General features: G+C 37.4%; 1 protein-coding gene across 3 annotated transcripts in view; it reads left to right on the forward strand.

Annotated features, from left to right (window-relative positions):
* SNAP91 (synaptosome associated protein 91) overlaps positions 1 to 26,340 on the forward strand; it is a 133,053-nt gene that overhangs the window by 98,355 nt on the left and 8,358 nt on the right. For 2 of the 3 annotated variants that reach the window (XM_087856910.1, XM_087856911.1), the window contains exons 14-17: positions 8,029 to 8,163; positions 9,798 to 9,947; positions 13,827 to 13,857; positions 14,770 to 14,881. In XM_087856910.1, the coding sequence (XP_087713036.1) occupies positions 8,029 to 8,163; positions 9,798 to 9,947; positions 13,827 to 13,857; positions 14,770 to 14,881 (428 nt within the window). Of the gene's footprint in view, positions 1 to 486; positions 571 to 8,028; positions 8,164 to 9,797; positions 9,948 to 13,826; positions 13,858 to 14,769; positions 14,882 to 26,340 lie in introns of all 3 variants that reach the window. The other variant, XM_045804482.2, reaches the window with a different exon arrangement.

A 26,340-nucleotide genomic window follows, 5' to 3' on the forward strand; every position in this document is an offset into this window, starting at 1 on the left:
AGGGGTACAATGGTGTCACAGTCTCTGACATTCAGGAGCTCAAAATTTGTGGCAAATAAACACTGAACTTTGATAAATGGGTACAAGTGGGGCTGCTGCTGCTGCTTGAATTAAGTCTGTTAATTTTTTTTCTAAGTTTAATAGAGTTCTAAATGGGAAAATTCCATTGTATTGCCTTTGGGGAAAAGTTTTTTAAACCTTGGTCCTATTTTAAGAGATGATAGGATTTAATCCAAAATTTTTATTCAACAGTTGTCTAACTCTTACAAAGAGGTGTTTGTCTGAAATATTTTAGAACTCTTTTTTGAGAGAATAAACTGGTCAGAGCATAATTCAGCTCACTCAATCATTTCACACATCCACAGGTGACAAGCTCACCACGCAGAGTGTCATGTCTATGCATTTCTTGGCAAAACAGTTAATTTACTTACTGTACTTACTGTTCACACTCTTTTACTTTTTTGCTGCACAATGGATAATGGGTAGATGCATTTGGAAGTAGTGCTTCTGAACCCCAACCTGCACCTCAGGCTGCTTCTAGTTCATCAGCATCGGCAGACCTACTAGCTGGTAATTAATTAAATTAAAATAAAATGGTATTTTGTGGAAGTTAAGTTTGGGTATATCTTTGTAAGTAACAGGTATGGAAATTTCAAGGTGCATGTTTTCTTTCCCTTTTGAGACATAAAATTGAAAAACAAGACACTGTATAATAGAAGGTTATTTCCCAGGATTTTATGAAGTAAGTATTAAAATCACAGTTGCAAACAAGTCACCCCTATGGCTCCTTGGATGCTCCTAAATGCCTTACTTTCAGTTAGCACATTTCTTTTTGTTTACTAAAAAAGTAGTATGCTTATATAGCAAATTTTATCTTGTATTGCCTGTGCCCATTTTTTAAAAGGAATTTTTGTGGAAAGATACCATTATGTTTGACAATTTATTCTGTAACATGAATCACTCTAGGAGAAACTGTCATAGATTTCTACCAGGGTTGAACGTGCTGCTACCTATGCCACTTTTTCAATTAGCTGGTCTTTTTTTTTTTTTTTTTTTTTAGTCTGAAAACCTCTGGAGAGATCCCAATTCAACCGGGCTATGGTGTGGAGTAAACTGGTACAAGATGCCTAGGATTATTGCTTATTGCCAGGATGGGATAGATAAAATAAAACGGAACATTTCAAAGACTCAAAGATAGTAAAAGTCAACTATCAGTCTTCCTTGGAGGCTGGGCAAAGTGTGTTTAATGATAGCCAGATCGAGAAATTACTATTTTTACAGGCAAAGCATTTGCCGTTTGCAAGATCACAGCAGTAAGTTTCCGGCTCAGGTTATGAGTCAGACTCACCAGGCACTGCTGGCTTACCTCATCCGACCTTACTTAGAAGGGGACTCGCAGGAAGTGCAGCAGTAGCATCACAGAGGGCTCAGACACAGACGCACCTTCCAGTGTCCCTCCCCAGTCACCACAAGGGATGCATTTGGTCATAAGGTTGGCAGGGGATTGATGAGAGTGTGGGTCACGTCGGCACAAGGAAGTTGCCATGTACGGATTCTCTCAGTTTAAATTTCCTGCTAGTCATGTTACCTTTGAAAGAGTTGGGTCTTCTTTTTTCATGTAATGAACAGTGCTGGCCAGCTACAGCAGGCACAGAACATTCGTTCTTGGATGAGTAATGAGTAGTGACCTCACAGAAGGACCCTTGTCACCTTTCAGTATTGTAGGAAGTTTGGTATGAGGTCCAGTCTTCTCTCAAGAGGCCGGCAAGGGTAAGCACAGCCCAGCCGCGACCCTCCCCTTCCGTCGGTCCTTCAGACCAGCTATTTGGCCATCTTTCTCGGGTGCAACAGCGGTTTGTTTGTGTCTGTCCTCTCCTCTCCAGACTACCCTGGTTAAATATGACACTCCTGGTTGCTGAATCCACTTCATACCAGTGACTGCCAGCTGGTATTTTCGTGAACGGTGAAGAACCAGGGTCCCACTGTAATGTCGCTGTGGACTTTGGAAGCTGCAAATATAAGAGGCAGGGTGCTTAACACAAAACACAGTTGGTTATTTGGGGGAGAACATACTGGCTTGCCTGGCTTTTCTCCTGGCCTGGGTATTCTTCATCACGTCTTCAAACTGGTCATGGAAACCTTCACACTCTTACAAAACCAATAACCTAAATTTAGGTTTTCAAGGTTCAGCAATAGGTTTTTAACAGGCCACAGAAATACCATGGTTTTAAATGGCTATTTGGGGGAAATGGCCTTGTCAATTTCAAAATGAGATCACTGGTTATAAGCCTTTGGCTTTGCAGTTATAATTAAGGTTGAGATGACATATGAAATCAAATGTTCTGGCTTTTTGCAGAGTTCTAAGAAGTCTTTCTTTCTCTCGGGGTTACACAGACCCCAAAGAGGGATTATAAGCCTATCAGACGGCAGCCTGGCAGGTGCCTGGTCCGCCATGTTGAGCATTTCCAGGGCTGCAACGCGCATTGTCCTCAATCCATTTAACCTCCCTGTGCTTCCAGGGCTGAAACCTGAGATCTTGTGTTTCCAGAAGAGCCAAGAACACTGGAAGTAGGTGCAGAGAGACCAGTTAAACTAAAGCCTGTGGGAAAAGACAATATTCCCTTCCAATTCAAAGTCAGACGTCAGTGGCAGAGCCAAGAGATTTGCTCCTGGGGGTGAGATAGGGTCTAAAACACACCTGGAACAAACCGGAAGAGTTCTGTCACCTACTGATGAGTACAACATCAGGGACCCAAGCCTCAGCTGCACAGTTTTGTGTATGGGGAGGTCCTAAAAAGGAAGTATACAAAAAGTACAGGTCAGAACACTTCACCAAAAGCAAGCTTAAATTGCTCAATTGTGTTGTCCGTCCTGAAATCTTAGTAAAATGGGAGAGAAAAGGAGAAAATTAGTGATGAAAGTGACAGCGTCATTTACGTGGGTTTTATTGACTGTGCACTTCCCATTTTTTCCACCACATCATCTTGTGACTTTTTTAGTGATGGGAAAGTATTTTGTGCACCTTTTCTTCTTTCTCTGTTTTTTTATTTGAATAAATTAATTTTAATATAAGTAGGTGTGAATGGGTTTTACTGTCTAATTTGCTTTACAAATGATTTTTATAATTTAATTTGTACATATCTGAATCTGATTTACATGGCACAAGGCCAACTATTCTTTTACCTTATATCCTGATATGAGAGATTTTAAATTCTAATCTCCCTAGGTCTTAATTATTTGGGCTAGTTTCTCATACTTCTCTGTGTTCTGCTTATAGAAAAACATTTCTTATACTTGCTTAGGTAACAAAACAGCAAGAATCCATCTTCTCATTGAAGAATATCGTGGAATATGAATAGAATTTTATAATATGAGCTAGAGGCAACTTTCCTAGCCAAAAACCCTGCTAATGTACACAGTATAAAACCCCAGTCACGTTTATATATTTAATCTAGCTGACAGTGGCTATTTCAGAGTTTTCAAATTGCCCAGGCATTTCTGTTGAATGAATATCAATGGTAGAACAAATATCTGGGGCACTGTGCTATGGATGGTAATTTGCAATGAAGCTTAACGTGTGTTACACTTGTGTGTGTGTCTATGGGGAGAAAACAGTTAAGTCCACAAGCTGTTGAAATAAAGAGAAAATTAAAAAAAAAAAGATAAATGAGTCCCATTATAGCTAAAAAGAAGTCCACAAATATAAGGGTCAAAGTAGGAATTTGAACCAAAAAAAAAGAGAGAAAGTTATATTCTGTGAGTCTTTAGAATCTTCTGTTATTGGCTTTTAATAATAAGACTATTTTTTGAGAGAATAAAAAAGAAAAATAATACACATACACAGTAACAGAAAGTATAGACTCTAAAAGTAACACTGGTTGCTGAACAGGGGCTCTTGCTCCTCAATTTTTTTTTTTTTTTTGAGGGAACAAATTTACATATATGTAACAAGGGAAATGCATTAAATATGTTGTATAATTAAATGTTTAAAATGATTTTTAGAGATTTTAAACCAAAAATTAAGAATCATCTTAAAATTGGGGAAAAAGCTTTGTCAAAAATTGGTATATAGAATTTCAAACTAGAAAACAAAGACTAAATGGATTTAGGCCTATCTCTCATAAAATCTGGTTGTTATTCTTTATTCAAATTTACTTCTAGAACTGTCAAATAATACCAATTCCAGAATTGAACTGTGCATGAAATATCATCTTAGTCATCTACCCCTTGAGTAAAAACTTCAAGTTCTGTTTGGTGTACCCAAAGTGGTGAAACTAGAGAATATTCTAGAAAAGACAACTGATTTAGCCAAAAGAATAATTCTCTCCAAATCATTGAGATTATTGGTAGGATACAGATATTATCCATATCTCAAGTGAAGTCTGACTGGAAACTTGAAAGTTAAGTTTGTAGCAAATAAAAGGAAATATTATGTCATTCAGCGAAGAATAAAGTTCTCAAATTCCTCTTCAGATACACCAGCTAAAAACTTAGGTGTTTGAAATATATAGATTACTGGATGACAGATGTAAAAATGGATTATTGAGGGAGATTAGGTGTATTATGCTTAACTTCCGAAGTTGACATCAAGCAGGAAAACCATGTTCTTCAATAATAGATGCGATTCTGGGGCGACCGCACCACAGATTTGTACTAGCATAGGAATGTGCCACATCCTATCTTTAATTCCAAAGGCAGGGAATAATATGGGCTGGTCTTATGGCCCTTTGTAGTTTTGCATTCTCTGTTAACCAAATGACACAGATGACTTTTTAGCAGAGCCACAGAGGTCTTTGAACTGATTTAAAATACAAAAATGTTCAGTGTGGAGTTAATATCTAATAATATCCACTGAATGGGAAGATCTACAGAGAACCAATTCTTTCATACTCTGGGTGGAGAGGAAGCAGTCTGAAACGTGTCGGACAAAAGGGTATTAGTCCTAGAAATATTGACTCTCTCAGATTGATCTTATTAACAGCTGACTGTATTACAGAGTAATTGAGATGACATCACCTTTAACATAATGGAACAAATCTGAGTGTGGGGGTGGTGTGTGTGGGAGTGTGTTTATCTGCCAGTAGTTTTAAATTTTCACTCTCCTGACCCAAGTGATATGTTATATCAACTGTGACTGTCAGTTTTGATATGTCTGTTAATAGAACTTCCTTAAGTGTGTAGGCTGTTCCCTTTAGAAAGATAGATTCGTAAGACTCTCTGTGACAAAAGGCAACATATCTGTAGATGGTTGAGCACTTGAAGAGAGATGGCAATTCAGTCATAGTATAAGACAGTCCAAATATGCCCGTAGGATGTCTGGAAGCCTACTGATTGTTACCTTCAGTTCCATAGAACATCTTTCTTAATATAATTTAGAACCATATAGAAAGAAAGAGTAGTGGTTTGGGGTTTTTTTTTATTACTTACCTCTATTCCAGGACTCTAAAAGGAGGAGTTCCCCTGTTTAATGTCTATAATTTTCCTGTTTAACCCTTCATTCAGAGTATAGCAGTAGATTATTTTCTTTAAGACGATCAGTTGGTTATTTTATATCACTTTATAGCTTTTTAATTAGTCTAGATTTGTGAGGGCACCTACTTCATAAGAACTGAGTATAATGGGGAAAAGGTCATCTTTCTAGATCACTGTCAAGTCTATAAGCCTACAGGAAGAGTACAACTCTGAAGTTATTCCCGGCTGAGGAAAAGAGGCCATGTAGTATTGTGGTGAAAAACCCAAGCTCTGGAAGATTCCTGTGTGGAATCCTGGCTCTCATTTGCCATCATTTGACCTTGGGCAGATTATTTAATTTCTCTGGCCTCGGCGTTTTCATTTGTAAAACTTCACGGAGTTGTGAGGATTAAATGAGCTAATGTGTGTTTTGGTTTGAACAATAGAAACCTATTTTTGTAGGACCAAAATGGTCAAATATTAGCAATCCATACGGTTCATAAGGTTCAACCTAAAAAAATGCTTAGAATAGCAACTCTGGTGGTACGTGGTGAGCCTGATGCCAGTGTTGGCTTTACCCTTCACTTACTTAGAGAAGTCACTAATTTTTGTTCATTATTCACCTATGGATGTGATCTACTTATCTTATGAAACTCAGTAGTACTAAGCAGATGAACCTTGTGTAAATGCCTGTTTTTCTCTTTCTACCACTGAATCCTGGGTGGATATGTTACCTTTCCTTTGCATCCCTTCTCCCAGTCATGGAAAGATGGATTGAATCAGATGATCAAAAGGCTTTTTCCAACACTAATGTGCTGTGACTCTAGAATAAATTGTGTCTTCTTGGTCAAGTTTTAAGAAACTGAGAGTCAAGAACAGTTGTCTCCACATTCACCTACAACCATAGAAAAATTGCCTAAATTAACCACAGCCATCTTCCAACTTGAGGTGTGGGATGTTTCCAAGAAGTCCACATCAACACAACTGTCAATCTCTCTAAAACCAAATGATCCCATCCACAAAAATACTTACTTCCAGCCCATTTTTGCTTCATAATATTGGTTCTGAAAGATCTGAAGAATGTCTTTTCTTCAGTTAGGAAAGTTACATAATGCCTATGTCAGTAAAATTCTAAAATCACTTCAGGGTAGCCACTGTGAGCTTTAAAGACCATCCTCTATTAGGTAACAATTTTCCAAATTGCATTTTTTTCATACATATACAAGAAAAGCCTGACCTTGTGTCATTATCAGTGTCTGGGAGCAACATGACTTGAACATTATTGCCTGCTTTAGAAAACAGTAGCCGGAGAATTTCTGTGCAAGCCATTTTCAAAATTATAAACTAGTTCTATAGAATGAAAAGTTTAAGGATTTTTTAAGCATTATCTATGTTTTCGCAAGTAGTACGTGAAAGAGAAGATGTGGTTAGATTAGAAATGAATCTTTATACCCAAACTGAATATAGAAAAGACTTCTGGAAGTAATAAATCCTTTGGTAGTAGAACATCTTCCAACGTCTTACTAAGAAATCGCCGCCCTCACCAGTGGCGTGTTGTAGACAGAAACAGTACAGAGTGAGCTGTGCTGCTGCTTCTGTCTGTTATTTGAGAGAAATTATTTGCTTCCAGCCTTCAAAAGGACTTCAAATTTGAAGTCTGTGATGGTGTTAGGGATGCAGCCTGGTTTGCTGGGAGGGGGAAGGGAACAGAGAAGAGCTTGATTGCTGTACAAAGGAATCTGCGGCATGTGAGGGGCGCCTGGGTGGCGCAGTCGTTAAGCGTCTGCCTTCGGCTCAGGGCGTGATCCCGGGGTTCTGGGATCGAGCCCCACATCGGGCTCCTCGGCTGGGAGCCTGCTTCTTCCTCTCCCACATGGGGGGGAGCCCACACTTAGGAGTAGCAGCAATGGGACTAGAACGTGTATGAAAGTTATTAAGGAAGACTTGGTGGCAAAGTGCATGCATTTTTTTAAATTTGTGTTTTATTATTACACTAAGCATTTTCTAACTACCCGGTATTGTGCTTTGAAGAAACAAAATTTTAATATAATGAAATGATCTCAATTTTAACCCTAGTGAGACCTCCTTAGCTTGTTGTAGCCCCAGTGTAATAACACAGGTTCTCTTAACGAGAGTATATATTCTTAAATGCTATCTTATTTCTGATTAATTTCGATCTCATTAATACATGACAAAACTGGCTGTTCCTGGGAGGGAGGTTGGAGGGGTAGGTGGTGGGGTTTTGAAATAGGTGATGGGGACTAAAGAGTACTTAACATGATGAGCACTGAGTAATGTATCGAATCAGTGATTCACTCTACTATACACCTGAAACACTAGTATAACACTGAATGTTGTACTTGAATTTAAAAAATAAATGAAAATCTTTTAAAAATACGTGACAGGTATCAAAGCACATGAAAAACTTTTTAAAAAACTACCCAGTTTTACTGACTTCTCATCTATCTACATGCATTCAGTCCCTCTCAGTCTCCTATAGTTCGTCCTGTTTTTCTGGCCTTTACCTACCTTTAGTTGTTTCCACTTATATTTTTCTGGAACTGTTTTTTTTCTCAGGATTTGGGGGTTCTTTTATGGCCCCTTCTCCGTCACCAGTGACTCCAGCTCAGAATAACCTGCTACAGCCCAACTTTGAGGCAGCTTTTGGAACAATGCCTTCAACTTCCAGCAGCAGCTCCTTTGATCCGTCAGGTGAGGTGGTGATTTTCAAATGTTCTTTTCATTTGTTCTGATTGTGCAATAGCCCACCTAAGGTTAGTATGATATCAGGAAACTTACAAGCAGATATTGAGTGGTGACCTGGTTTTAAAACTTTAATAAGTCTCTTATTCTGTATTTTAAGTAAATATTTTCAGTGCATTCTGGAAGATATAAAGATGACCTGTAATCCTTTTCTGTGTTTCTGTTTTAATTTTTAGCAGAAATCTAACACCACACACCCCATCTGTTTGCATGAGCTTACATGCACGTGGTTTAGAGGTGGTTAAGGGAAAACACTTAACGCAGTATCTGAATGTTTGGACACTCCCATTGCTATTGCTTACACCCTCTGAAGCTTGCATGGCCCTCGGTTTTATGAAGTTGGGACACAAGTAGTATTCTTGGCCTGCCTTTAATCTTTCATGCTGCTGTCATTTTGTTTGTATTCTCTTCCATTCTACTCTTCCCATGCTGGGTCCTTACTACAAATTTTCAATGGGTGAGTTTTTGGCAATTAAATGTGTTTCAGAAAACACCCTAAATATATCCCCTGCCTGACAATTTGGTTGCTTCTATTGCCAGTGCCTAGTCGAATGCTGTCGTTTTCCAATTTAGAATTATCGTACAGTAGTGTTGATGGTAAATATTCGTAGTTTTTTTAATGAAAATTAACCACAAAAATTTTGACATGGATAAGATATTAACAACAACTTATGCAAGTCTTCTAAATCTGTATTTTGAATGGTCTTTCTGTATTCTAGGAACTAAGCAAGTTGGTAATTGGTTATATACTGACCAGGAACCATCAATAACAGCATGATGCCTAATAGTTAGAATAGTTTTCCCTTTAAATGTTCCTTTAAAGTTGGAACCAAAATTGACTGCTTATAACCAGGGTGGGGGGGTCAAAATTTTTACTTCTAAAATATGGCCAGCTGTTTTTCAGATACTCATTACTACTTCCTGCCCATTAGATCAAGTTTTATTCCAACCCTAACTTCATAGGAAACCAGGAGATCCAGCCTTCTTTTCTCACTTAAGAATTGTTTTAAAGATAAGCATTATAGGGGGGAAAAAAGGCATTGTAGGATTTGAGAGAGAATTGTTTAGGCTTAGCTATAAATTATTACCATCTTCAATAAAAAGTATTTCAGTGGTTGTTTTTAATAAGAGTGTCAGTGGCTAACACTGAGTGGCATTATAACAAAGGCATATATATTATCTAATTTAATCTTCATAACAAAACCATGTCATAGTAGTACCCTCCCCATTTACAGATGAGAAAACTAAAGCTCAGATGGTAACTTTCTCGAAGTCACACAGGTAGTGAGGCATGCAACTAAATTTGAGCCTAATTCCAACCCCAAAATCTGTGCTCTTTCCTGTACATTACACAGTTTTCCATCTTTGTTTATGTTTACTAGTGTTTCTGTACTTTCTGAACAGACAGATGTAGACGTGTTCTTGGTGTTACAGTCATAAAAAGTGTGGATTACATGCCTTCTTTTGTAAGATTGTATGTTTACTTGTTTTATAGTTTTTCGGAAGATAATTTCCCTTTAATTTTGCATATGGCCTTTTTTTCTTTTTTCAATCATTCTGAACCTGGTCTATTTGATTTCCAGTGTTTGATGGCCTAGGTGATCTACTGATGCCAACCATGGCACCAGCCGGGCAGCCTGCACCCATTTCAATGGTACCCCCCAGTCCAGCTATGGCAGCAAGCAAAGCCCTTGGGAGTGACCTTGACTCATCTCTTGCCAGCTTAGTAGGCAGTGAGTAATACAGTTTTTTGTTTTGTTTTGTTTTTTACTGCATCATATACAAATTTTTTCTCTATCTCTTTATATGTATTTTCTGGATTCACTTATGGGTGAGTATATCAAGGAGTGGACAGAAATTCTTTATGCTTTACCCAGTACAGTTCCTTGGAAGATAAACAGTTGTCGTGCCATTGTCTCACAAGCAGTACCCATGCCATTTCTTATCTAAATTACTGAAGGTATAATTAGAGAGCATATGCAAGTGTGAAACCAAGTGCATTACGTATAGTAAGTACTTAATTTTTTATTTCACTTGGAAATAAGAACACAGAGTAACTTAAATATTGACAATTGAGCATCCATGTGAATTTAAGTTACTCAACAAATATTTATTGAGTACCAAGCACTCTTCCAGGCTTTAAAGATAAATAAGCAAACAAAACAGGTATTAATTTCTGTTCTTATGGTACTCAGCAAGGGGAGAGACAAACATTTTCAAATAAATAAATTCCATAGTATGTTAGGTCCAAAGCACTATGGAGAAGAAACAGATCAGGCAAGGGGGAATTGGGAATGCTGCAGAGTGGGAGTTAGGGTAGGTCTCACTGAGAAGGTACAATTTGAGCAAAGATTTGAAGGTAAAAAAAATGAGCCCCATGGATATCTGAAGGAGAATATTTGCAGGCAAAGGAAATAGCCAGTGCAAAGGCACTGGGGCAGAAAACTGCCTGGCATGTTCAAGGAACAAGGAGACCAGAGGCTGAAGATGGGCAAGTGAAGGAGAGAGTCCTAGGAGATGAGGGCAGCTGGTACAAAGACTGACCTTTCCTTTTAACCCTGAATTTGATTTTTCATTAAGATGAATGGGTTCACCATTACAGATACCTTTCACTTTTTCTCAAGGCTTTAGAAGGTCCTTGATACAGACTTTTTTCCCTGTGAATTATCCAATGGACATAGTTTTGTTTCCCTTTCATCGTCACTGGTCTGGGCATCCATGAAAATGCTTTGATGACATCATGGAGAGGTTATTTGAGTATTTGTTCCTACTCTAAAATTTCATCTCACTGAAGGATAGTTGGCAATGGTAACTGCTTTTACTGGCACTCCAATGTATCATCCAGATTCTCCTTCAGAAATAAAGGATTTATACCTCTAGCTGCTGCAAGTGCATTGTTTATGGCAAAAGGTAGCAAGAGAGAATATTTTTGAGTAATTAAATTGCTATGTGTCCTGATTATAGTAATGATTACATGAATTCATATATTTATCAAAATTTATAGAAATGTAACAACCCACCCCCCCCAAAAAAAAACCAATGATTTTCTCTATAGGTAAACATTTTTTTTTAATTAAATATTTTCCGGGATGCCTAGGGTGGCTCAGTTAAATGTCTGATTCTTGATTTCAGCTCAGGTCACAATCTCAGGGTTGTGGGATCTAGCCTCATGTCACTTAGGATTCTCACTCTCCCTCTCCCTCCCCTCTTGCTCTCTCTCTAAAAAAAGTAACAATAATAAATAAAATAATAATTAAAATATCTTCCAAAACAGAAAAAAAATTACATACTCCCTACCAATATTCTAGTTTGCTTTTTTACAGAAATTGACAAGCTGAACCTAAAATTCATATGGAAATACAAGGAAGTCAGAATAGCCAAACACTAAATAAGAAAGCATAACCCTGGAAGACTCACACTTAATGAATTTAAAAATTACTACAAAGCTACAATAATTAAGATAAGTGGTACTGCTGCATAGGGATAGGCATATACCTCAATGGGATAGAATGACAGTCTAGAAATAAACTTACACATCTGTGCTCAATTGATTATCAACAAAGGTGCCAAGACAGTTCAATGGGAAAACAGTTTTCTTTTCTTTTCTTTTTTTTTTAAGATTTTATTTATTTGTGTAACAGATAGAGACAGCCAGCGAGAGAGGGAACACAAGCAGGGGAGTGGGAGAGGAAGAAGCAGGCTCATAGCGGAAGAGCCTGATGTGGGGCTCGAACCCAGAACGCCGGGATCATGCCCTGAGCCGAAGGCAGACGCTTAACCGCTGTGCCACCCAGGCACCCCAACAGTTATCTTTTCAACAAATGGTGCTGGGACAGCTGGATATCCGCATGCAAAAGGATGGAGTTAGATTTCTTGCCTACTCCAAAATAATTAATTTCACAGTGGATGAGAACTAAATGTAGGAGCCAAAACTATAAACTCTAAGAAGAAAATGTATTGGTAAATAAATCTTTATGACCTTGGATTGGGTAACATTCTTAGATATGACACCAAAAGCACAAGCAACAATAGATAAAAATAGATAAATAGAACTACATTAAAATTAAATTTGTGCTAAAAATGACACTATCCAGAAAGTGAAAAATAACCCACAGAATGGGAGAAGGTATTTGTAGAACATAGATCTCATAAGGAACTTATACCCAGAATAAACAAAGAACTCTAACAACTCAGTAATGAAAAGACAAATAACCCAATTTTAAAATGTTCAAATGATTTAAGTAGACATTTCTCCAAAAAATATAGACCTGTGGCCAATATGCACATGAAAAGATGCTCCACACCAGGCATCTGGGAAATGCGTATCGAAGCTGCATGAGATATCACTTCTCACCCGTGAGGATGGCTGGAATTAGAAAAGACAGTAACCACTGTTGAGGAGAACGTGGAGAAATTGAAACTCTAACATGGCTGGCGAAATGTAACCGTGGAAAGCAGTTTGGCAGTTTCTCCAAATGTGAAGCGGACTTACCCGTAGGCAGAGAGAGCACCACGAGATGAGCCTAGAAAGCTCTTCCCCCACACCTCTGCTCAGCTCTGTGCATATCTCACGTCCATGAGGCCTTCCTGGGCACCCTGTTTGATGCTGCCTGTCCCTCATCCTACCTGACCCCATCCCCCACACTCTGCTCTTCCTTTGCTTTTTCCCATGGGCTTTCTATCACCTTCTAGTGGCCTATATGATTTATTATTTTATTATCATCTATCTCACCCTATGAGAATGCAGATTTCTCCACAGTTGGGATCTTCGTTTTCTTCCCTAATAGATCCCAAGTGCTTAGACAGTGCCTGGCATCTGTAGAGCTCCATAAATATTTGTGGAAGTAATGAATGAATTGAGATTAGAGTCGAATGAGTAAGCCAGTTCAGGGGTCCCGAAGACCACCTTCACTCAGAGATTCGCTAGGATTCGGAGGACTCAGCTCATGGTTGTACTCACAGCTGAGATGTATTACAGCAGCACCGTAAGGACGCACAGCTGGGTCTTCAGGGAAAAAGACACGGCGGAGCTTGGAAGAATCGACATACCGACTTCCTTATGCTCTCGCCTTCCCACGTGTGATGTTTCTGCCCACGGAAGCCCTGTAGAGGCTCCACACCCAGGGGATTTATAGGGTGCTGATTATGTAGGCACCCTGTGCCTAACTGTCCCAAAGTTTCAGTCTCGCAGAAGAAAAGCAGGTGTTCAGCATGAACCACATTGTTTGTACAAGCAGTTTAGACACAGGAAGCCACCCTTATCATTCGGAAAAATATTCTCTTAGTAGAGAGAACAGTTTACTAAGCTAGGTGCCTAGATGCCAGGCACATAGGCCTTTCTAAGAGAAGAGTCTCAAGCCTGCTATGTTTACTCTTTCCTAGACACCAGTTGACATTAAAATGTGATCCTTAAGTATAACGTGAAGTAAAAGAAAATGTTAGATTTCTGAACATGTTTCCTAACATAGTTTCTCCTTTGTAAAATTGAATACAGTCATTCTTAGGCAAAATATGGACCTTTTCTAGACTTCTGACTCTTTGATCTTTTAAATGTCATATCATTTAAGCTGAGTATAGACATTTAAATTCTGTTTTCTTTTATCCTTTTATAGATCTTGGAATTTCTGGTACCACATCCAAGAAGTAAGTGTTTTTGAAATTATCTGGTTTTCTTGTGACAATGTATTTAGATTTATTTGAGACTATTAAACTCATTGGAGCAATAACTCACTCTCAAGCTAGGTAATTTCAAAATTGGTTTTTATTACATTCTGGATTTTTGTTTTTGTTGTTATTCAACTGGAACCTCCAAACTGTTGGCTTTACAATGAAAAGGGACAATCTATTTCAGGCTCGACGATTGCCACTAAGTTATCGCTAGAAATCCTTGGGAATTATGGTTTGAGTGCTTTACTAGCTTTAAATTCTAGAATCATTACACTATTCCCAGCTAACATTGGTTTTAGAAAGTCTCTCACGGAGGATCAATTTTAAGGAGAATGGTAAGAATGATAAACAATGTGCCCTTTCTTTAGATGCACATTTCAATGTTCCTAAAATCGGGATGCATTTTACAATAGATATATCTTATCGTTCACTGGAAGGCAGTGTTCTAGTTGTGTGAAACCTTCTGATGTTCTAGTCATGTTCTAGTTGTGTGAAACCTTCTGATGAGCCCTCTCAGATCTAGAAGTCCCATCAGGTACGAAGCAAAAGATGGGTATTTGACAGAATACAGGCACACAGTATTTATGATATACTTATTTGGAATCTTCTCTAACCAGTGAGGAATTTGGTTGAGTTTTGTGACACATTGTTCTATTGGAAGTGATAGGAAATTCCTGCTACCATTGAGATCCAAACTCTAAATGGTTTTTTGTCAAATGCTTTTATGCTTTCTTAGATATAAGACTCCTTTATAATTTTTAACCTGTTCTCTCAACAACTCAAACAGACTGCTTCTAACCCCAAATTAAAGTATGTAATGAGCCACACACACTCTTTTCCGATTAGTGTGTTTTAATATTTTTGTGTGTTTTTGCACGCTTGATTTAGGGGAGATCTTCAGTGGAATGCGGGAGAGAAAAAGTTGACTGGTGGAGCCAACTGGCAGCCGAAAGTAGCCCCTGCAACCTGGTCAGCAGGCGTCTCACCAAGTGCACCTTTGGTACGTAGCCAGCGGAGGCCAGGGTGGTGCCGACAGTTTGCCACTTTCCAAGTGTATAGGACCAAGTACACTTCGTTTAATTTTACTACGACACTGTATTTTTTCACCCACATGGAAGGAACCTAAGCCAGAGGCAATATTTAGCAAAATGCAACTTGCATTGACTTTCTGTTTAATAAAGATTGTGACCTATTTTTTATTTTCATTATTTTAAAATAGTATTTCTGCTTCTTTAGATATCAGTTCTGTATTTGCACAGTTGTGGAAACAACTTTTCAAAAGGCTTGAACATCATTGATCATTATCTATATTTTTATCTCATTTTTTGCCCAAGTTACCTGATTGTCTTCATAAGGAAGGAAAAATTTTTTTTTCTTACCAGAAAGATGGGGCAGTTTTCTTTTGTGTAAGTGGACTTTCATTATAAAACCCTATTCATTCTGCTCACCATTTTTTTAAATGGAAACTACCAACACCATCTTTTCTATAAAATTTAAATAGATTTCATTTTTGTGCATTAAATCACGATTAATACCATCATTCACTTTGTGAAAGAGCATATCACTGGAAATAAAGACTAATTATTATTTTGTGAGATTTGCAACCACAAAAAGGACGTTTCCAGGGTAGGAAAATTTACTGTTTTCCTGTATATGCCCCATTTTTAGCAAAAACAATGTTAATCACTGTTTCCCAAGCTTATTTGTAATTTTTCACCTTGGCTTACTCCCCTACCCCTGTCTAAATCACCCTCTTCTCTAAGGCTTTCTTGATGCCATCCTCTCCTGGTTGCCTGAATTAATTCCTGACCATCACCCACCAACCCCACCCAAACAAATATGCATGGAAATGAATTAATATAAATTAGAATATAAACACTTTAGATGCCATTAAAAATAATCATGCTCCATAAATTAATTTAAATACTTGAATTTTAGAATTTAAAATGTTTTCTTTTAAATAGCATGATAAATAGTAATGTTTTATATATAAACAGTTTTATTATAGTTTTATAAATAAAAATAAGTTTAAACCAATAAGAAAAAGGCCTTTTGAACTAAAATTTACCATTAAACAATACTAATAGTTTTAATCAAATTACAGTTTATACCATAGTTTCTATAAGAAAAAACATTCTGTGCTCGGCCTTCAGTTCTCAAAACCTCTAGTCTCCTCACCCAACCCCATGGTTGTTAGAGGGAAATTTAAGGACTAATATTCTCTGTCTTTGGTGAACTCAGAGTCCAAAAGATCTTAATTTTAAGGTGTAATTTCTAACAAATAACAATGAGAAAATTGCCTATTGTATCTAGGTATTTATCTCTTTATCTTTGCATTATCTTAAAACAATGTTTAAGAGAACCATATGTAGCTACAAACTAAGGAGTTCCATTTTAATTTTACAAAGGATACTTAGTAAAAAACTATATATCTCTTAAACTGACCTATGCCTAAGATGACCATATAATTTATTGTCCAAACCAGGACTCATTTTGAGAGTGAAAGGGAGCATAGTCATTACCCTGGACCTCAAGTATTTACCCGTAGCTGGTGGCCCAGATAGATGCTGAGACCATAAGCTGATAGTCTCTGTCTTAGGGGGCTGCACTCCATTCTCAGAAACAAACATTTGAGAGCTACTATCTTGTCGTAGATAGAGGGAGAGAGAGTCAATAAATGTAAATAGAATCCCTAAAGAAAGAAAGAGCTTCTTTAGAACTGATCTTATAAATCTCTGAATGCCACATACTGAAACTTCACAATTTATATTATCATTACCAAGTTAAAGGAACTAATTTTCCTATTCTCTTCTTTGCAAAATTAGAGAGGCGCCATGTGTTCTGAGAAGTTTATACTTTAGCGGTGTTGCCCTTATCAGCAGGATAAAGCTTCAGTTGTTTATAACCTGGTTGATTTCAGAACTGTCATGGTGATAGATGCTAACAGAGTCTAAGGAAAGGGTGGTGAGAATATGGGTACTTGGCACATCAACTGTAGGCTGAAGTGAAGGTGGAAAGGAAGACAAAAAAGAGAATGTCAAGTACAATGCACACATCTGGTGATCATTGTGAATGAAGCCAGAAGACAATGGTTGTCAAGTTTTCTTTATGGGGCAGTTCACTAAACAATGAGGCTGTTTAACCAGGAAGCAGACAAGGGAGCACTACTTCAAAAATATTATTCAGGGACCCCTGGGTGGCTCAGTCCATTAAGTATAGGACTCTTGATTTCGGCTCAGGTCATGATCTCAAGGTCATGAGACGGAGCCCCACATTGGCCTCTGCACTGCGTGTGGAGCCTGCTTAAGATGCTCTCCTTCTCACTCTGCCCCTCCCTTCTCTCTCTCTCTCAAAAACAAAAACAAAAACCAGTATTAAGTTGGAGAGCTTACTTGGTCAACACATCTGAGATCAAGACTTTAACCATACAAGGTTAAGAATTCATCAGATACTTAACAGCTGTGTTGCTTCTTCAGGACAAGGCCGCTAAGTATCTGATTGGCAGGCACCATCACGGAGAATGAGATTAATATTCTCATTGTTTTTAAAACTCCAAAACTCCTTATTTTTATTTATGAAGTAGAAGACTTTAAGTTGTTTGTAGTTAAACTCCAGAAAGTAACAGACAGTACGCTTTAGCATGAAGTATCCACAACAGCTGTGGAAAGAGACACTAGAACAACAGAAATAATTTATCAGGAGGGCAGAGTTACGTGTAGTTCTGTTTCTTTTATTTATTTTCCTTGACATTTTAGGCAACAATATAAAGGCGGTCAAATGCAGAGTTATTTTATCTTTATTAAGATAAAATCTTAGATGCAGTCTATGTAAATTTACTGCCCTTTATCCCATTTGCTGCGAAGCTCTTCTTTAACAAAGCTCTGGCTTTGCTTTTACTTAAATTATTCTGGCTTAATTATGTAAGGTGGCCTCTGGCTTCTTCCCTCCAGCCAGTTCTTTCATAAAAGGTCTCTTCCACTTTCCTATTCCTTAGAATATGTTTGAGTCTCTTTTTCTAAGAATATTCAAGAAAAAGAGGGAGACTAAAATAAAGCTTAAGCCTCAGAAGCAGCGAGGCCGTGTTTCCGTATCTCCTGGTAATCTGTAGAGCTCTCCTTTCAGGTGGGAGATGAAGGGCAGATGTGAGGGTGAGACCCTCTGCGGCCTTTTACAGTTTGTACTGATAGACAAGAGCTGAGGTTACTCTTCCGGTTTGTTTCAAATCCCCCTCGGTTGCTGCTCGGAGGTGCAGCTCTAGAATTAGAGCACAGAACTCAAGTTAGATCTAAAAATCATAACGACCTGGACACTTGAAATAGGTCTCCTGGCAGGGCTCCGTCATCATGCCCATCAAGACCCCTGTGTTTCCACGGCTGCTGCTTCCTGTTTTCCAGTGCACAACAGACCTCTTAAGTTTTCATCACACAAACGAGGAAGATACTTGGAATTCAGAAATACATGCATTTGGCAAGAGAACACAGAATCTACAATTCTTTCCCTAAAAACAACTAATCTTTATATGCCTGCAAATCAAACACTCAGTTGAATGTTGAAAAAGAAAACAATTAAAAAAAAAAACCTTAGGATAAATAATATTTGAGGGGTAAATTATTAAGAGTTAATATATTTGAGCAAAATAGCAAACTTAGACTACCTCTAAATAATTTGACCTGTTTATTTGATCAGAATTTCTACAAGTTCATTTCATTTTGATAACCAATAAAAACCTTTTTTCTTTCATAGCCTGTAGTTCTAATGATAACAATTCTGGTAAATAATACAGTTATCACTGTATGATACAGTCCTGGTGAATGATAGGATTCTGGGTCTGGTGAATTGTCTACCACCTAACCTGTTGAAATGATGAGTAAAGAGTGAATCTGAAAATAGACCTGAAGGGTAGGGGAGGAAAAGTAACTTTCCCTCTAACTTTCTAAATTCTTGGCTGAGATTCCTATAATAAAAGGTTAGCAAGAGAAAAACAGAAGTTTATTAACATGTATACCATATATATATATATATATATATATATATATATATATATATATATATATATATATATATATATGTATGTATACACACACACACACACACACACACAGGAGATACCTAAGGAAAAATGAGTAACTCCCCAGGGTAGCCTAAGCCACTGGCTTCTACACCATCTGCAGCTGAAGACAAAAGCAAGCAAGCTGTCCAGTGGCCAGTCTGGGGGAGTTACCGGGAAAAGCAGGGTAATCTAAAGGTAAGATTTGTTGTATAGATTTCAGGCAGTGTCTTTTCCATGGATAAGATCCTCTTGTGATTTAGTCAGTCTTCTCTTCCTGGTACAGTGGGAGAGACGCTGACAAACGGAGATTTCCTTTGTAATGTAGCTGTCCCTTACAGAAGTTTAACTTCTACTCTGTTTTCAGAACTTCTCTTGCATCTGCTGTTTCTCAAAATAATATATGCTAAAGAGGCATACTTAGGGATGGCATATTCTGCTACCCTTCAGTATTTTCAGTATTTTCTCTTTTTTTTATATTTTTGAGATAAAATTTACATCAACACTATATTCACCATCTTCACAATTTTAAAGTGTATAGTTTAGTGATTTTCAGTATATTTGCGGTGTTGTAAAACCATCACTCTTATCTAATTCCAGAATATCTCCATCACCCCAAAAAGAAACACAGTCCCTTTTCAATTTCCTCCTCTCCCTATGCCCTGGCACCTAATTTACTCTGTTCCTATAGATTTGTCTATTCTGGGTATTCCATATCAACAGACCCTTATAATGTGGAGGCTTTTGTGCCTGACTTCTTTCACTTATCACAGCATTTTCAAGCTTCATCCACGTCGTAGCATGTGTTAGCACTTCATTCCTTTTTATGGCTGAATAATCCATGGTTTGGATATACCACCCTCATCAACTGACGGGCATTTGTGTCATTTCCACTTTTTGGCTATTATGAAAAATACTTCTGTGATTCGTATAGAAGTTTTTGTGTGATTATATGTCCTCAGTTCTCTTGGGCATATACCTAGGAATGGAATTGCTGGCTCATGAGTAACTCTCTGTTGAGCTTTTTTGAGGAAATGCCAAACCTTCCAGCGGCCACTTCATTTTACATTCCCACCAGCAATATGCAGGGTTTCCTTTGTGGTTTTGATATGCATTTCCCTAATGACAAATGATGTTGAGCATTTTTTCATGTGCTTCTTGGCCATTAGTATGTCTTTTTTTTTTCTTTTTTTTTGAGAAATGTCTTCACATCCTTTGCCCATTTTATGATTGGGTTGTCTTTTTGTTAAGTTCTCTGGATACTAGGTGCTTATTAAATATATGATTTGCAAATGTTTTCTCACATTCTATGAGTTGTCTTTTTATTTTCTTGATAGTGTCCTTTGATAAATTTGATAAATGTTGATAAACTCCAGTGCACATTTCTGTTTTTGTTGCTGTCCTCTTGGTGTCATATTTAAGAAACCATTGTCTAACACAAGGTCTTGAAGATTTACACTTATGTTTCTTTCCAAGAGTTGTATAGTTTTATGTCTTACATTAGCTCTTTCACTATTTTAGACCCATTTTCATATATGGTGTGACATAGGGGTCCAAATTCATTATTTTGCATATGAAAATCCAGTTTTCCAAAAACCATTTATTAAAGAAACTACTCTTCATTTATTAGTCTGGGCATCCTTGTCAAAAATCAATTGACCATAGATGTATGGGTTTATTTCAGACTCTTTATTCTGTTGTGTTGATTCATATGTCCGTCCTTATGCCAGTACCATCACTGTTTCAATGTAGCTTTGTAATAAATTTTGAATCCAGGAAGTGTAAGTCCTCCAAATTTGTTCTTCTTTTTCGAGATTGTTTTGGCTATTCTGGGTCTCTTGCATTTCCATATAAACTTTAGGTTCCAATTCTCCATTTTCCCAAAAGAAGCAGTTGAAATTTTGATAGGGATTGCACTAAATCTATAAAGCAATTAGGAAATATTGCCATCTTAATATTAAATTTTCTAATTCTTGGACACAGGATGTCTATTTTCCTAAGTTTTTTATTTCAACAGTACTTTAACAAATTGTTTAACAATGTTTCAATGAGTCTTGTCCTTTTTGTTGTTGTTGTTGTTGTTGTTTTTTTAGTAATCTCTATACTCAGCATGGGGCTTGAACCCACAACTCTGACATCAAGAGTCACACACTCTTCCAACTGAGCTAGTCAAGTGCCCCAAGTCTTGTATTACTTTTCTTAATTTTATTTCTAAGTATTTTACTTTTAGCGCTACTGTAAATGAATGTCTTTGTAATTGTATTTTTTGATTGTTCATTGATAGTGTACAGTGAACACCACACTGAGTTTTGTATATTGGTGTTATATCATGCAACTTTGCTGAATTTGTTTATTAGTTCTGATGACTTCTTTTGTATATATATTCCTAAGGATTTTCTATATATAAGGTGATGTCATCTACAAGCAGAGATTGTTTTACTTCTTTTTTTCTTCCTGGTTGCTGTTTCTTTCTTTCTTGCCTGATTGCCACAACTAGAACTTCCAGTACATCTTTGTCTTGTTCTTAAGCTTTTAGTCATTCACTGTTAATATGATGATAGCCATGCATTCTTTGCAGATGCCTTTTATTTAGGTTGAGGAATTTCCCGTATAATCTTAGTGTGTTGAATGGTATGTGTGTGTTTGATTTGTCATGAAAGGGTGTTGGATTTTGTCAAATGCTTTTTCTGCATCGAGTAACATGCTTACATGGGGTTTTTTTCTTATATTCTGTTAATACATTGATAGAGCAAACCTTACATTTCTGGGATAGCTCTCACTTGGTCATGGTATATAATTCTTTTAATATGCTGCTGGATTTGGTATGCTAGCATTTTGTCAAGAATTTTTGCATCAGGGTTCCTAAAGGATATTGGTCTGTAGTCTTCTTCTAATGTCCTTGTCTGGCTTTGGTATCAGGGCAATACTGGCATCAAAGAATAATTAGAAAGTATTCTCCCAGTTTTTTTTTTCTTTTTTGTACATTTGAAAAGGATTGATATTAATTCTTCATTGTACATTTAATAGGATTCACCGGTGAAGCCATCTGGTTCTGGGCTTTTCTGTGGTGGAAGTTTGTTACTGTTGACTATATTGCCTATGCTGCACTTTTGTTTATAACTAGAAGTTTGTACCTCCTAATCTTGTTCATCCCCACCCACCTCCCCTCTGGCAACTACCAGTTATTCATATGTAAGAATCTGCGTTTTTGTTTGTTCATTTGGTTTGGTTTTTAGATTCCACATTTAAGTGAAATCATACGGTATTTGTCTTTCTCTGATTTATTTCACTTAGCAGATACCCTCTGGGTCCATCCATGTTGTCACAGATGGCAAGATCTTTCTTTTTATGGCTGAGTAATAATCCATTTCATATAGATTCCACATCTTTTCTTCTTTATCCATTCATCTCTTGATGGATGCTTAGGTTGTTTCCATATCTTGGCTATTGTAAATAATACTGTGATAAACAGGGGGGTGCATGTGTCCTTTTGAATTAGTGTTTTCATTTTCTTTGGGCAAATAGTAGTGGAATCACTGGATCATATGATATTTCTACTTTTAATTTTCTGAGGAACCTACATACTGTTTTCCACAGTGGTTGCACCCATTTACATTCCCACCAACAGCACGGGAGGGTTCCCTTTACTCCACACCTCACCAATACCTGTTCACTTGTTGTCTTTTGTCTTTTTGATCTTAGCCATTCTGACAGGTGTGAGATGATATCTTATTATGGTTTTAATTTGCATTTTCCTGATGGCAAGTGATGTCGAGCATCTTTTCATGTGCTTGTTCACCATCTATAGGTCTTCTCTGGAAAAATGTCTATTCAGGTCCTCTGTCCATTTTTTAATCAGATTGTTTTTTTTGGTGTTGACTTTTGTGAGTTCTTTATGTATTTTGAGTATTAACCCCTTATTGGATATGTTATTTGCAGATATCTTCTCTCATTCCCTAGGTTGCCTTTTTGTTTTGTTGATTTTGATTTAGTTTCCTTTGCTGTGTAAAAGCTTTTTATTTTGGTGTAGTTTCAAGTTTATTTTTGCTTTTATTTCTCTTGCCTGAGGAGACATATCTATAAATATGTTCCTAAGGCCAATATCCAAAAGGTTTCTGCCTATGCTTTCTTTTAGGAGTTTTATGGCCTCAGGTCTCACATTTAGGTCTTTAATCCATTTGAGCTTATTTTTGTGAATGATATAGGACAGTGGTCCAGTTTCATTCTTTTGCATGTAGCTGTCCAGTTTTCCAACACCATTTGTTGAAAACACTGTCTTTTCCTCCATTGCATATTCTTGCCTCCTTTGTCATAGATTGATTGACCACATAGGCCTGGGTTTATTTCTGGCTCTCTATTCTGTTCCATTGATCTGTGTATCTGTTTTTGTGTCAGTGCCATACTGTTTTGATTACTATAGCTTTGTAGTATATCTTGAAACCTGGAATTATGGTACCTCCAGCCTTGTTCTTATTTCTCAAGATCGTTTTGCCTATTTGGGGTCTTTTGTAGTTCCGTACAAATTTTAGTATTCTTTGTTCTAGTTCTGTGAAAAATATTATTAGGTTTTTTTTATAGGAATTGCGTGGAATCTGTAGATGGCTTTGAGTATTATGGACATTTTAATAATATTAATCCTTCCAATCCATGAACAAGGTCTGTCTTTCTATGTGTTTATATCATCTCCAATTTCTTTCATCAATGTCATTGTTTTCAGAGTATAGATCTTTCACTTCCTTGATGAAATTTATTCCTAGGTATTTTCTTCTTTCTGGTGCAATTGTTTTCTTAATTTCTCTTTCTGCTACTTCATTATTAGTTTAGAGAAATGCAACAGATCTCTGTGTATTGAGCTTGTATTCTGTGACTTTACTGAATTCATTTATCAGTTCTAATGGTGTTTTGGTAGGGTCTTTAGGGTTCTCTATATGTAGTATCCTATTTTCTGCAAATGGTGAGAGTTTTGCTTCTCCCTTACCAATCTGAACACCCTTTATTTCTTTTTCTTGTCTGGTTGCTGCAGCTAGGATATTCAGTACTATGTTGAATAAAAGTGAGAGTGGACCTTCTTACCTTGTTCCTGATCTTACGGAAAAAGCCTTCAGTTTTTCGCCATTTAGTATGATGTTAACTGTAGGTTTTTCATATATGGCCTTAATATATATATTATATATGTATGTGTATAGTCTATATATGTATGTATGTACGTATACATATTATGTATATTCCCTCTAAACTTATTTTGTTGAGAGTTTTTATCATCAACAGATACTGTATTTTATCAAATGCTTTTTCTGCAGCTATTGAAATTCTCATGTTTCAGGGCTTTTTTGATTACTGATGGAAGTTTTTTGATTAATTTTATGGTCTTTTTCTTTATGTCTATTTAGATGTTTTATGACTTCTTCAGTCAGTTTTTGTTGTCTCTACTCCCATATTTATTATTTCCTTCTTCTGCTTACCTTGGGTTTAGTTTGTTTCCTTTTTTCTAGTTCCTTAATGTGAAAGTCCAGGTTATTGATTTGAGATCTTTCTCCTGCATTTGGACTATATGTTCTTGTTTCTATGTATGCCTCAGAATTTTTTTGTTGAAACCTAGACATTTTGAATATTGTAATGTGGCAACTCTAGAAATCAGATTCTACCTCTTCCCTACAGGTTTGTTATGGTTACCTTTCTGTAATTGTTTTTTGTTGAGGAACCATTCTGAACTAATGCTTTAGTCTGTTCTTTATTATGTGTGACGATTAAAGTCTCTACTTCTTTAGCTAAGTGGTCAGCTACTGGTGAGGATAACGTACTGAACTTCCTTGAACAGGAACATCTCCCAGGCTTTGTAGAGGGGCTTTGAGTTGTGTTGGGGCATGTCTTCAGAGTCAGCCAGGCAGTGTGCCACTCTGCCTTAGCGATCCCCATCCCTTGCTGCTTGCTCAAATTCTCAGGGTCAGCTAGAGGCCTTCTCATGTCTTTCCTGAGCATGCACACAACCCCGGGCATGTGCCTGAATTTCTGAATTCCCAGGAGTATATCTGAGCTTTTTCAACTCTTAATCCCCCAAACATCTCCTTCTCCAGACTTTCCTCCAAGCTTTTTGTTTAGTCTACTGTTTGCCCTGTTATCCATTGCTTCAGACAGCAACAACTAAAACATTTGGCTGTACATGTTTTCCACAAGTGGCTTCAGGTAACAACTTTAGCGCTAGGTGCGTTCCCAGTTTGGTGAGACAAAGACAAGGCTTTTGAGCCAGTCTTTCCAGAGAGCCACCCAGACAAGGCAAAATAAATAATTAAATATATTCTGCTCCCTCTGGTACTATTACTAAGAATGTAAGCTATTCTTTTCAAGACTACAGCTGAGCTGGAGAACAGTGGATGGATGACACTAGGGTAAGTTAAAATGCCACAAAGCTCACTATTCTTGCCAAGATCCAGCTGATTTTCTTAAATAAGTACTTTCTTGGCTGCTGCAAGCTTTCAGTTAGTTTCCAGAGTTCCAAAGTAGTTGATTCTAATAGTTTTGCCTGTTTTTCCACTGATTTTATGGATTAGGGAGAGTTTCAGAGTTCCTTACTTCACCATTTTTGCTGACATCACTATAGTATTTTCTCTTTTCATTAGGATTTTGCTTTAATGGTTAAGTTTAAGGGATTGCGGTAGGGTTAGTTTTAAACATAAGGGAAATATTGTTGTGTGACTGAAAACTGTCAAACCTGTACCTGAAATGGGATTTTTGTGGTTTATTATGTGTAATCTTCTAAATGCTTCCTAAAACTTGAAATTAATTTTGGCCCTTGTGCAAATGTATAGCAGTCAAAAAGTCAGAAGTATAACACAGAAACGGGGAATCTAAAAAGGGGGGGGCAGGTGCAAGGGGCACCCGGGTGGCTCAGTTGGTTAAGTGTCTAACTCTTGATTTCAGCTCAGGTCTTGATCTCAGGGTTGTGATATCGAGCCCTGCGGTGCTAGGCATGGAGCCTGCTTAAGATTCTCTCTCTCCCTCTCCCTCTACCCCTACCCCACTCTTAAAACACACACACACACACACACACACACACACACTAAAAATGGGGGGCAAATGGAAACCAAGCATTGATATGTAAATGAAGACACCCTCTTCTAATGTCTAACCCAGTACCTGTAGGAGGATATAATGATAGGAAAAGACAAGCTTGGAAAATTTGACTGGTTTACAGTGAAAGTAGAGAAGAAGCTTATAAGGAGGTACAGAGGAAGCCCAGTGCTGTCAGTAGGCTGCAAGCCGGGGAGCCCAAATAGCACCACAAACGTGAACATCAAGTTAGTAACCTTGTTCATATCACTGGCATAGTCCTAGAGCCATTTTTTAGAATTTAAAACTGAAATATATTTCTTTACATAGCCACACATATTTAAAGGGGCATGCATTTTAAAATT

Source organism: Ursus americanus, chromosome 29 (genome assembly GCF_024610735.1).
Source record: "Ursus americanus isolate L20-20 chromosome 29, mUrsAme1.1.p, whole genome shotgun sequence".
NCBI lineage: Eukaryota > Metazoa > Chordata > Mammalia > Carnivora > Ursidae > Ursus > Ursus americanus.